At 38.7% G+C, this 13,559-nt stretch overlaps 1 protein-coding gene across 1 annotated transcript in view; it reads left to right on the top strand.

Moving 5' to 3' along the window:
- The window catches only part of WDFY3 (WD repeat and FYVE domain containing 3), a 238,858-nt gene that overhangs the window by 119,706 nt on the left and 105,593 nt on the right, over positions 1–13,559 (top strand). Inside the window, exons 21-26 of the mRNA XM_045018580.1 lie at positions 1,602–1,783; positions 2,664–2,895; positions 5,893–6,053; positions 7,909–8,020; positions 8,434–8,624; positions 11,029–11,181. Of these exons, the coding sequence (XP_044874515.1) occupies positions 1,602–1,783; positions 2,664–2,895; positions 5,893–6,053; positions 7,909–8,020; positions 8,434–8,624; positions 11,029–11,181 (1,031 nt within the window). The remainder of the gene's footprint in view (positions 1–1,601; positions 1,784–2,663; positions 2,896–5,892; positions 6,054–7,908; positions 8,021–8,433; positions 8,625–11,028; positions 11,182–13,559) is intronic.

Raw genomic sequence — 13,559 nt, 5'->3', positions numbered from 1 at the left:
GATGAAAGGAAGGCTGAGAGAACTCAGTTTCTATTAAGTTGTTCCCTGGTAGATGTATCTTCAAGGTTTTCCCTCCCACCCCCAGGTCTAAAATAGAGCTTGGAGCAGTGACTGCATAAGAAGCTAGTGTAATTGGGTCTTGGGAATTGTTCATGTCTTCCAAAATTAAATTTTAAATGCTCGTTACGCAAAATGAGCAATGTTTCAGTTAAAATAAAGCACATTAAATGTTTTGAAAATGAAATCAGCAGTTCTTTTTGAAGAGTTAAGAACTAGGAAAGAGCACAGTATAGTTCTGGTCCTGCTAAAACACTAAACTGCAGTGTTAATTTTGGCAAATTATTTTAAACTCACTGACTCCCCAGATATAAATTGAGGATAAGTCGTCTCATCTATGTTACACACACATTTTGAAGATTGATTAAAATTCCATACATGTTATGTAAAAGTAATTATTTAATAGTTTTAAATAAAATTGATACAACTAACTTATTGTTTTCCTATTTACTTGGTAAATTTGCTTTGAAAGAAGTCTGTTTTTAAGACAATTTCCAGACTGAGGCAAAAACTATTCAAATTTTGACAAAATGTCCTGTACTTTTCCAGTGGCCTTAGTCAATGTTCTGATTTATATTATTTTCTTTCTTAATCTCATGAAAGATTATTGAACTGTTATTTCAAGGTATGTCGAAATTGAGAGTTTTTTAATTTGGCAGTTCCGTTTTCTCTGTACAGTAGTTGAAAAAGGGAAAAAAAACCTCACCAAAACATTATCGACATATCTGAGAGAACCAGCATCACAGGTCAAAGTTCCCTATGACCTTATGAAAACTCATCATCTGTGTCCCACCTTTATGTGACTTGGTCACTAGTTAATCCATCTCTTATAAAGTTTTTAATGATGGTCCTTTGTACTAAATTTGCGTAAGATTATTTAGAGTGGGATTTTCAAAATTGTTGTCCTACATCTCTTCCCACTGAAGTCATTGGTAAAACTCCTGTTGACTTCAGTGGGATTTGAGTTGGGACAATGTTGAGCAATTTTAAAAACTCCACCCTTAGTACTCGTATAGTGAGTACTAGAGTCTTGATAGTACATCATTTTGTGTCACTTAAGTACTTCCACAATGAAAATGAAGAAAAGTATTGCCGCAGGAGATAGGGCTTCAAGTTACTATTTCACAGCAGGTAAGAACAATAAGAGAAATGAAGTAAAATTAATCTGTGCCCTTAGGATTTTCTTGGATAAAAAGTAAAGAAACATAAGTGTGGAAACTGTTAAAACTAATAATGCTATACCAGTTTCTCTTTTTGCAACTCTGTAAGGGAATTCATATTATCAGACTCTGAAAATACATGCTCAATAAAGTAAACTTGAAAAATTCTGTGTTCACTTTCATTTTAATTGAAAGTAAAGCAATATTTGATGATTTACTCAGATCATGTAACTTTTTATTGGGTTTTTGGTTGCCTTCAGATGTATGTGTTTTCTGAAATGTCAACCTTAATTTATTGATTTATAATATTTTAATGTAAAGTCTAAGGAAATAGAGGAGTAGACTGTTATGATAGCCACCATTTTCCATTAATATTCCTTTTAGTTGATGACTTCAGTGAAGAATCATCCTTCTATGAGATTCTTCCTTGTTGTGCTCGATTTCGTTGTGGTGATCTCATAGTGGAAGGCCAGTGGCATCATCTCGTTCTGGTGATGAGTAAAGGCATGCTGAAAAACAGTACAGCTGCACTTTACATTGATGGATTGCTTGTTAATACTGTGAAGGTGGAGTAAAATCTTTACATTTTAACTTTGTGTTGTTCCACTAGGCTTGCTAGATATTCTTTTACATCATACTGATGTATTTTACTTGTGCCCATGGTGATGGAGCACCATTGCTTCCAAATAGAAAAGACTTTCTAAGTTCCCTGCATCATTCCTTACACGCACTATCTGTAACAAATGTTCTACAAACATCCTCCTTCATTACACAATGTTGATTCAGGCCTACTATTATTAAAAGGAAAGAGGTAAAAAACAAAATCTATTATGTGCTTTGTAACAACAATGGGGGCCATCATTCATTATTGATAGGATTTGAATCATGGTGATAGGTGCGGGAACAGGGTGGGGTGGGGGAGTGCCGCAGCACGCCCAGCGGGGCTCAGCTCCTGCCGGCCCCATGCCTGGGGCTCTGCTCCCGCCATCCCCATGCCTGGGGCTCTACATCTGCCCCAGCTGTGGTCCCAGCCTTGCCCCCCTTACTCCTGTCTGCTTCCCCCTCTCCTGGAGCAATGGCCCTGCTCCCAGCCCCAGTTCTAGGGGGTGGGGGGGCCGCGGACAGAGGTAAAGGCAGGTGCAAAGTAAACAGAGGGCTTTGCAGTTTCGCAAGCTTTCAGCACCCCCACTATAAAAAGTGTTCCAGTGCCACTGAGCCTGGATGTGCCACAAAGTCAGTAATCTTGTGCAAGTTACTTAACTTCTGTTTTTCAATTTCCCTTTAGCAGCATAAGCACAATTATCTCAAGAGAAATGTTGTCAGGATTAACTAGTTAATGTTGTACATATATATTTGAACACATGAAACACTTTCTAAATTTCCAAGTTTTTTAGTGATAGCTTTGTACTCCTCCTAACAGCTTTGTCGCTTGTTTCTCTTTTACAGCTTCACTATGTTCACAGTAGCCCAGGCGGGTCAGGTTCTGCTAATACCCCAGTAGTGAGCACAGTTTATGCCTATACTGGCACACCACCTGCCCAACGCCAGATCTCCTCCTTGGTTTGGCGTCTGGGACCAACACATTTCTTAGAGGAAGTCTTGCCTCTTTCAAGTGTTAGCACCATTTATGAGCTGGGACCAAATTATGTTGGAAGCTTTCAAGCAGTGTACATCCCATGTAAGTACAAATAAATTTGTTGTAAATGATTTTAGGGAGGATTATCTTTTTGGATCTTTTTTAATTCTGAATCTACCCTGTGAACAGTGGAAGCCCATTTACTTACTGTTTGAGGAAAAGTGAGGACCCAGCAACTCATAGGAAAAGATGTTACTATGAACCAAACTCTTAAGAGCTCAGAATTACCTCATAATTATTATTTTAACATATGGACTGTGAATAAATTCTTGGTCTCCAGCATCAATATATAATATCGTAATTCTTTTCATTGATCCACTCATTTAAACAAAGCCATATTGAAATGTAATTGCTTATAGTGCCTAAACATAGCTCAACTGAGAATAAAATTACACTGGACAAAATGTAGTGCATACACAATTAAGGGTTTATTGCAAACAAAGGAGAGCAATGGTTACATTAGTATTGTAACCATTTTTTGAGAGTTCTTTTTGGAAATGGAATATGGTGATGGTGTGGTGATTGAGCTGTTCCAGAGAGAGCTATTCAACATGTTTCCCAGACTGTGGGTTCCTCTTCATTTGCTCTGACAGGATGATGAACAGCCAACATCCAGGATTTTCCTACTTTGTAGAACTCCTTTTGCCTCTGCATTTAGATTCCTATCTCACTGAAAGCAACATGCAGGAAGGAAATTTCCATGGCTACCTCTGATAGTCACAGAACTCTCAAGCACAAAAGGCTAAAGGAAAAAAAGAAGAAAAAAACCCCAAAAAATAAAATAAAGCGTATAGCTTCTTACAGTAGCTTTTTCCCACAGGGACTGTAACATTTTTCTGCTGTCACTGAGAAAAACTTCCATTATCTCAGAGGAGTGAGGCAGTGGGTGAAATGAGCTGTGACAGAAAAAACTAACCACAGAGCTTGCCTGAAGGATGAAAGAATCTTTCCCATGATGCCAAAGGCTGTCCCAAAAGTTGCAGCAGAGAGACAGCATTTGAAGTGGTGTCTGGAGCTGAGAAGGAAAAAACTATCACTCACAAAGAGGAAAGAAGCTCATCTTAGAGGCCTTCCAACCAGCTCCCAAGATTTGAGGAATCCTTGTTAGAGACCTGCTCACAACAAAATTCAGTGTCAAGTGCTCCTTTTTCTGGCAGCAGGTATCCAGACCTAATAACTTTAGCTCTGGACCCATTTTCTATTCCATTAATCTTTTCTCTAGATTACTGTCCTCCTGCTCATGTGGTGAATCCTAAAGAAAACTGCTCAGCACAAGACTTCTTAAAACCTAATTGCCAAAAATGACCAAGGCAGGCTTGGCACATGGACCTAGTGATGCAAGAAGTAAAGAGGCCTATGTCCTTATGCAAAGACCTTATTCAATGATGACTCAGACCCAGAGTCATTTCTCCTGACTCACTGAAGCTGAGCTTCTTCATTGGGGATATTTTAGGTTGTACTGCACCCATGAAAAAGTGACCACTTTCACATTCTTCCTGAATAAGCTTAGTTTTTCCATGTGATGGAAGGCAAAGATTTTTTTTTTCTTTCCAGCTAGGCAGGCTAGAATGTTCTTGTCAAAGGCCTAGCCACTTGTCCCTTTACTGTGTGCTGTGCTAAGCACTGTAAGGGGTTTGGTAGATGGTACAACTGTGGGGCCTTCTTCCTTGGTATCAGATTTCCCTGAAGGGTAGGTGTCTTTTTCTGCTCTCAATCTGGTTAACTTCCTAGTGTCTCTACGTAGTCTGAACATGTATAAAACTGCCTTCAAGCCTCCCTGCTGGCAGATTTGCATTTTTCTCCCTGAGGGTAGTTGTTTTAGACCAAATCCCTTACCTAGGAGAATAGGATAGCTCTCTGTTTTCCTGCAATCCTCTGTGTTGGGTCTTTCAGAGAGATAAACTGGTCTCTCTAGGTCATTTGCCCCCATCATATATTTTGCTAAAAGTCTTGTCCCTCTTTCAGCTAACCAGGATGCCTTCTTTCCAAGTTTCGGTCCCAGTCTTAAGCCATAAAGAGAAAAACCTGGCACAGTCTGGACCCCAGAAGAGTTCTCAAGATATACCTAGATTAGAAATCTTCAAGGAATAGTCTTCCATTCATTGTCTTGATGGGTTAAAGGAAAGACCCCCAGACATCAAAATATGTCATGAACGAAGGATCAAATCTGGTATACAGGAGGCTTAGGGAATACCTGTGGTTCTCCTGTCAAGTGAGTTTTAGAGCCTGCTCCACTGGAGCCATAGACACTTGCTGACCCAGAGAGACGAGACATTAAGTGAACAAGATTTGCACTGCACTTCTTCACTAGTCACTGCAGATGCAGCTCTACCGCGCAGGGGTGGAGCAGAACTTTGTGAGAAGCATCCCCTTCCAGGGCAGTGGATTCTCTTTGCCTTTCTGACTTCCTCTCGGGCTTCAGAGCCCTCTTCTAATTCAGCCTTGGATCTCATTCTCCTTTCCTAGAGTATTACTCTAAGCAGAGTTTATTGTCAGGTTGTCGCAAACCAAGCCACAGATAGGCAAATAATATTGCTGTTTACCAGCTAATTTGGTTTCCGTGGCTTGATCACAGCAGTGCATATTCCCATCCTAGTGAATTTTCTAAGACCAGGCTTTGGTAACAGGTAAATGGGGTGGTCTTAACAGCTCTCTTTCGGGTCAGAAAGAAGCAGGGGAAACAGCCTGATTTCGTTTCCCATCTTGAATGAATGAGGAGGGGGAAGCCAGAATTTGTACTGTCGGTCACAGACAGCATACTGGCCATTAAGAATGAATATAATTTACCTTTGAATAGGAAGGAAAATAAACTTATTGCTGTTTTTAAAAATAGGGGCATGTTACACAAGTTCTATGCCTTGTATATAGGCTCATACTGTACACAGTGCTGTTTGATGTTGACTCTATCTTTAGAAGGATTATTCAGAGCCACTGAATTTATTTTGGAGGCCTTTCTCTAGAGTACTGGAATTTTACTTTTAAAATTTACTCTACAGAAAAACGGTTCTGGTTTTAAAATAAGTTTTTCTTATCTTAAAGGTAAAGATTCTAAATCGGAAGGAGTCAGCCCATCTCCAGTATCTTTGGTACCAGAGGAGAAAGTCTCTTTCGGTTTATATGCACTCTCAGTTTCTTCACTTACAGTGGCAAGAATAAGGAAAGTTTACAACAAATTGGATAGTAAAGCTATTGCCAAACAGGTATGTTAGAAAACACATGGTATTAACTTCCGAAATTTGCTAGATTAAAAATGGTCTCAGACTTATAATTCTACATATTTTCACTGTTAATTTTTGTTTTTAATTCTGTCTGACATTTGGGCTCTACGCTGCTGTGATAGCCATCACCTAGCCCCAAATTCACAAAGGTATTTAGGCTCTTAATTTCTATTGAAATCTGTGGAAGTTAGGTGTTTATATACCTTTGTGGATCTGGGGCCTGCTTACTAAAAATGTTCTGTGTTCATTTTTCTCTTAGATAAATTTTTTTAAACTGCATTGCACCATTTTATGGGATGATGCTCTTAGATGATCCTCTCCATTAGAATTACTAATGGCTGTTTTATTCCTTTTTTCCCTTTATCGCAGATGCTTGTTGTAATTCCCAATGAAAATATTTAAGGCCATACTGTAAAACAACAAAGTTGATAGTAATGGAAGTAAACATTACTAATGGCCCGATCTTCTGAATGTGCAAATGTGTGTTGTTCCACTAACCCTCATGTCCATAAATGTTTGAAGGTTCTAAGTTAATGCAATTTTGACTAATTTCCTTTACTTGGAGCAATATTATGTCTCTAATTTTTACTCTGATTTGTGAAACTGATACTCAGTCTAACAAATGATGTTCTTAGCTAATATAATTGTTTTAACTTGTCACTGAATTGATTAGTTATGGGATCACCATTTCTAAGTGTTGTAATTTGTTTCATAGAAATTAGGGTCAATGGAAATCCTAGGTTTTGTCCAACTTCTGTGATAAGTTATCTCAGTGGCCTCTTTGGGTTATTTGAAAGTTAATTTTATTTTTAAACCTTATCCATTCTGTACCATGAGAAAGAGAGAGAAATTGTCACATCTGTCACAGTTCAGGGCAGCTGCACCTGTATTGCCCCTCTGTAATCTAGGAAGGGCACCCACTCTTAGGGTCCAGGTCCCCAGCAGTTGCCTTTCTTGGAAGGAGACCTGTGTATGTGTGTCTTCTGGCTGTAACATTTCCAGGTTGCACAGTTCCCTGGGTTCACGGCAAAAGACCATGTATGTAAACAGGCCTGCTTGCTTCTCCTTTCAGGGATGGTACACAGTGTAATTGACCACAGTTATAAAGTATCACACAGGACTTTCTATGCAAACATATTTATTCTTAGGGTATAAACAGTACAGAGAAAACTTCTTAAAAACAATAAAAGAACCTACATACATGCTAATAAATTTACCAGAGATTCCCGCCTGCCTGCCCCCAGTGTCTCCAATGTGGGCTCTGGCAGGGGAGTCCTTCAGACCCCCTCAGAGGGGTCTGTTATGTTTCACAAGTTCAGAACAGTTTCAGCTGAGAACTAGCACACACAAAAAGTTAGTAGTCCAATTTTTATATAGTTCAGGGGTGCTTGATCTGGAATTTCCAGGAGCCAGGTAATCAGTAAACAATAGTTCTTTGTTTTGTTTTGTTTTGTTTTTCCCTCAAGGCATGGCTTTAAAAGGATGGATTTTGAAGTAAATCAGTTGCATTCCCCTCATTCCTAAATATTTCCTTGGAAATCCAGTTCACACATAGTGTCCCCAAAAATCGTTTAAGATACCTAATATCTCCCAGAGATTGCATTAATCCTTCCTGCTCCTAAAGAAGTTCCATACAATCCCACAATAGTATACAAACATTTTTATTTCCAATATGATGGGCCCTCAAAGATATTAAACATAATTCAAAAAGGTTTAACTTAATTCCCTAAGGTTTGCCTGGAATGTTGCAGGATAGTGTTGTAGAGACACAACATCATTTTCAACAACAGCAAAAGTCTTCTGACTCAATCACTCTCTTTCATGGTATTTTATTCAGCTGGCTGTTTCTTCTCATGAGAATGCCACACCAGTGAAGCTACTGCACAACTCAGCAGGACATCTGAATGGACCTGCACGCACCATTGGAGCAGCTCTGATAGGATATTTAGGTGAGATAATTTGATGTTAATGTGTGTTTACTGCAGTAAATATTTTTGATTTACAGTATATAAGAACAAAGGTCTAGAAGGTGGATATGATTAAGTATCCATCAAACAAAGATTGTCTACATTATTTTATTGTATTAATCGTGTCATTTATATTAACGTGTTTTTTTTGTTTAATTTCTGCCATTTAAAAAATATAAACACCACAATGACTTTCCACAATACCTACGCTTTCATTAAGCCAATTAAATAAGCATATTCTTCCTCTTCCTTTTTATGAGCTTAATAGAATTTATCAACTTTATTTTTGTTTTAATGAAACTGATAGTAAAATATGTCTGTCTTGTAATTTTTATGATTCCCGTACAAAAAGTGAGGTAGGTTTTAATTATTTATTTTTACCACCTTATGCATAGGAGTAAGAACATTTGTCCCAAAGCCTGTTGCCACTACATTACAATACATTGGGGGAGCTGCTGCTATTCTGGGTTTGGTAGCCATGGCATCAGATGTAGAAGGACTATATGCAGCTGTGAAGGCCTTGGTGTGTGTCGTAAAGAGCAACCCACTAGCCAGCAAAGAAATGGAAAGAATCAAAGGTTATCAGGTACGTAAGAAGTCAGACATAGCAGACCAGGTAGATTGAATTTCTGTGTAACTCGGCACACTTACATTTCAGTGCATTTAAAAATTGGTTTATATTTATTATATTTAGTATCAATTGCTGTTTTTAATCTTGCCTTACTATCAGTTGAATAATATAAATAAGGTCTTGGACTTCATTGGGGCATCCTTAAATGCCATCATGCTAAGAGCTTACTTGCCAAGAGTTTGTAGCACTCCCCCTTCATTGTCTACAAATGTGGCTTCAAACTGTGTACTTGCCAACCTGACAGTCCATGAGCACCATAGTGAAATCATAATGTGCTAGCAGACTCTCTCAGCAGACACTTTGCAGTTGATCGTGAGTGGGAGCTTGACAACTCTGTGGTGAAAAATATTTTCAATCTATGGGGTTTCCCCACCAGGGATCTGTTCACCTCCCAAACAAACAGTAAGTGCAACATACTCTGTTCCAGAAGAGTGCTGGGTCACCACTCACAGGGTGATGCTCTACTTCTTCTATGGTCAGATCATCAGAACTATGCCTTCCCTCCATTTCCACTCCTGCTTCAAGTTTTGTGCATGATTCAGGAGGACCGGACAGTTTTGGTACCCGAATCTCCTACACATGTCATCTCAGGCACTGATCATCATTTTTACATTTCCCAATCTACTGACTCAGGAATAGCAAGTTCAGGCATCCAAATCCATGGCTACTACATCTGAGCCTGTTTTTTGGATGGGGATAATCCTTAGAAAAATCATGTTCTCAAGGTGTACAGAATATCCTTTCTAATGGAAGGATTTCACTAGGAATTGCTACCTAGCCAAGTGCAAGCATTTCTCTTTCTGTATGCACTTTTCCAGAAACCACAGATATTCTTCTCATTCTGGACTATATTCTTTCCTTGAAGACAGCAGGTTTGTCTGTCAGTTCCTTATGGGTCCCCTTGGCGTCAATCAGTGTATACCATGTGCCTTCATAGGGCTATTAGATCTTCGCACACCCTCTGAACAGCAGATTCCGGAAAGGCCTAATCAGTAAATTTCTGCCTATACAAAAGGCTACTTCTTAATGAGACTTGAACCTTGTTCTCTCAGTACTCACTAAGCCTCCTTTTGAACCATTAGCTTCTTGCTTCATGTCTCTCCTATCCATGAAGGTCGCATTCCTCGTAGCCATCACCTCAGCCAAGAGAGTTGGTGAGCTTGGGGTGCTGATGATGGATTCTCCTTACACTGTATTCCATAAGGACAAGGTTTCATTATGTTTACACCCTAAATTCACCCCCAGAGTAGTCCTGAGTTTCACCAGAACCAGACTATCTCCTTACCTGTGTTCTTCCCAAAACCTCTCACATCCTCAGAAGAAAGGAGGCTACATTCCTTCGACGTTGGGTGAGCCTTAGCCTTTTATCTGCAGAGAACAAAAACAATCAGAAATTCCCATAGATTATTTGTTGACACAGCAGAAAGGGTCACGGGTCAAGCTGTATCCTCTTAAAGAATCTTGAAATAATCTTGGACTGGATTTTGCTCTGTCAGCTGTCTAGTTTTCCTCTCTCTTATGGGGTAAGAGCTCATTCCACAAGAACACCCAGAATATCAAGGTTTTAGAGCTATTGATTGCATAATAATAATCAAATCTGCCGTTATGTTTTTTAAAACTTCTAGGATATAAATAGTGTTTGTTGGTGTTCTGACCTACTGTTTTGCTGGGGATTAATAAAGAACCATAATTCATAGATACTTTGCCATTTAAAAAAAAAGAAAAATCCTAGGACCAGAAAAAGCATATGATCAGTTTTATGGAATTACTAGATTAGGGTCACTAAAAGTTAGAATTCAGCACTGTTCAGATTTTGGATATAAAGCACTTCTGTAACTTGCCTTTGACTCCCCTAATATTCTCTTCCTAATTGTCAGACTTCAGATTTGAAAAGCCCTCCTTGCTTTGGCCATTAAACGGCCTTTCACTTGCCATATTATATCAATGTTTTTGGACAATCCTTTTGTCTGATGTGGTACTAGTTACAGCAGTGCAAATTCAGTGCAGTGCTAGATGTGTGCCCCAGCCAGTGGCAAAGAATATTGGATAGTTTAGGAGTAGGGAAATATCCCTCCAGCTCAACATTCTTGCCTTTTTCCAGTTGATCCTAATTCCATCTTCCTGCTTTTTCATCACTGCCTTCAAGCTTACAAGATTAAAGGAAGTGTATTGGTTCTACATTTTATAAAAGCTCCCTTTTGTTAAAGTGGATTTACTATGTCCACATTTCTTTGCTGGTTCCGTTGTGCTTTGATAAGATTCATATTTCCTTTGTCTGCAAAATGTTTGTAATATGGATTATTGACCAGAACAATGATATAGAAAGAATGTTCATGTGCTTCTAATTTTTCCCCCCCAGTTATTGGCAATGTTGCTAAAGAAGAAACGCTCCCTTTTGAACAGCCATATACTACATTTGACCTTTTCCTTGGTGGGAACTGTGGATAGTGGGCATGAAACCTCCATTATTCCAAATTCAACTGCCTTCCAGGATCTGCTATGTGATTTTGAAGTACGTATAGCATTCCTGACAACTAGAAATTTTATTTGGATAGTTAGTGATTCAGGTGCTAATATAATACTTTGGCAATAAATCACAACAGAGAAGGTGATTATTGTGAGAATATTATACTTTATACATAGTTCAGTACAGCGGACAAACTGTGGAGAGCCTCTGATCTACCATAGTGTAATTCTCATGGTAATCTTCCTGCTGCAATTGCTTCACTGCTAATAAAATTACTACTGGATACAAAAGATATACCTTTTCATTGTAGAAGGGGATGAGGATTGCAGTTAGCAGTTGAACAGCAGTTTCTGCTAACCTGTATGTTTTTATGTAGTAAATATATTGAGATACAAAAGATACATTGAAAATAACAATGGGGTAAAATTCCGGTACAGCATGTCTGAATCTGTGTATCAGATCCCCATTAAACTTCCATATGCATGGCCTACAGAAAGAACCCTAAGCTTGCAGTTTTAAACCAATAAAAGTAAAGTAATCCAAAGTTAAATGCTGTTATTCTGTCCTTATCTTATACTGTTGTGTGAAGAATAGCAAAGCATGTTACATATGATGTTACACAAGGTGAATATAGCTGAACTTCTTCGTAATAGTGACCATAATATACTGGTAATTAAATTTAATATCCCTATGGCAGGAAAAACACCAGAGCGGCCCAATACTGTAGCATTTAATTTCAGAAAGGGGAACTACACAAAAACGAGAGGGTTAGTTAAACAGAAATTAAAGGGTACAGCTCCAAAAGTGAAATCTCTGCAAGCTGCGTGGAAACTTTTTAAAGACACTATAAGAGAGACTCAACTTAAATGTATACCCCAAATTAAAAAACATAGTAAGAGAACCAAAAAAGGGCCACTGTGGCTAAACAACAAAGTAGAAGAAGCAGTGAGAGGCAAAAAGGTATCCTTTAAAAAGTGAGAGTTAAATCCTAGTGAGGAAAATAGAAAAGAGCATAGACACTGGCAAATGAAGTGTAAAAATACAATTAGGAAGGCGAAAAAAGAATTTGAGGAACAGTTAGCCAAAAACTCAAAAAGTAATAGCATTTTTTTTTAAGTACATCAGAAGCAGAAAGCCTGCTAAACAACCAGCAGGGCCACTGGACAATTGAGGTGCTAAAGGAGCACTCAACAATGATAAGGCCATGGCAGAGAAACTAAATGAATTCTTTGCATTGGTCTTCACTGTTGTGGATGTGAGGGAGATTCCCAAATGTGAGCTATTCTTTTTAGGTGACAGATCAGAGGAACTGTCCCAGATTGAGGTATCATTAGAGGAGGTTTTGGAACAAATTGATAAATTAAACAGCAATAAGTTTCCAGGACCAGATGGTATTCACCCAAGAGTTCTGAAGGAACTCAAATGTGAAAATGCAAAACTACTAACTGTAGTCTGTAACCTATCATTTAAATCAGCTTCTGTATCAGATGACTGGAGGATAGCTAATGTGACACCCATTTTTAAAAAGGGCTCCAGAGGTGATCCCAGCAATTACAGGCCTGTAAGCCTGATGTCAGCACCAGGCCAACTGGTTAAAACTATAATAAAGAACAATATTGTCAGACATATAGATGAATATAATTTGTTGGGGAAGAGTCAACATGGTTTTTGTAATGGGAAATCATGCCTCACCAATCTACTAGAATTCTTTGAGGGGGTCAACAAACATGTGGACCAAGGGGATCCAGTGGATATAGTGTACTGAGATTTTCAGAAAGCCTTTGACGAGGTCCCTCACCAAAGGCTCTTACACAAAGTAAGCTGCCACAGGATAAAAGGAAGGTGCTATCATGGATTGGTAATTGGTTAAAAGATAGGAAACAAAGGGTAGGTATAAATGGTCAGTTTTCAAAATGGAGAGAGGTAAATAGTGATGTCCCTCGGGGGTCTGTTCTGGGACCAGTCCTATTCAACATATTCAGAAATGATCTGGAAAAAGGGGTAAACAGTGAGGTGGCAAAATTTGCAGATGGTACAAAATTACTAAAGATAGTTAAGACCCAGGCAGACTGCAAAGAGCTACAAAAGGATCTCACAAAACTGGGTGACTGGGTAACAAAATGGCAGATGAAATGTAATGTTGATAAATGCAAAGTAATGCACATTGGAAAGCATAATCCCAACTATACATATAAAATGATGGCGTCTAAATTAGCTGTTACCACTCAAGAAAGAGATCTTGGAGTCATTGTGGATAATTCTCTGAAAACATCCACTCAATGTGTAGTGTCTGTCAAAAAAAAAAAAATAACAGTGCTGGGAATAATTAAGAAAGGGATAGATAATAGGACAGAAAATATCTTGTTACCTCTATATAAATCCATGGTACACCCGTATCTTGAATACTGTGTGCAGATGTGGTC

The sequence above is a fragment of the Mauremys mutica genome, chromosome 5 (assembly GCF_020497125.1).
Source record: "Mauremys mutica isolate MM-2020 ecotype Southern chromosome 5, ASM2049712v1, whole genome shotgun sequence".
Taxonomy (NCBI): Eukaryota; Metazoa; Chordata; order Testudines; family Geoemydidae; genus Mauremys; species Mauremys mutica.
This window is presented reverse-complemented; position numbering and strand designations above follow the sequence as displayed.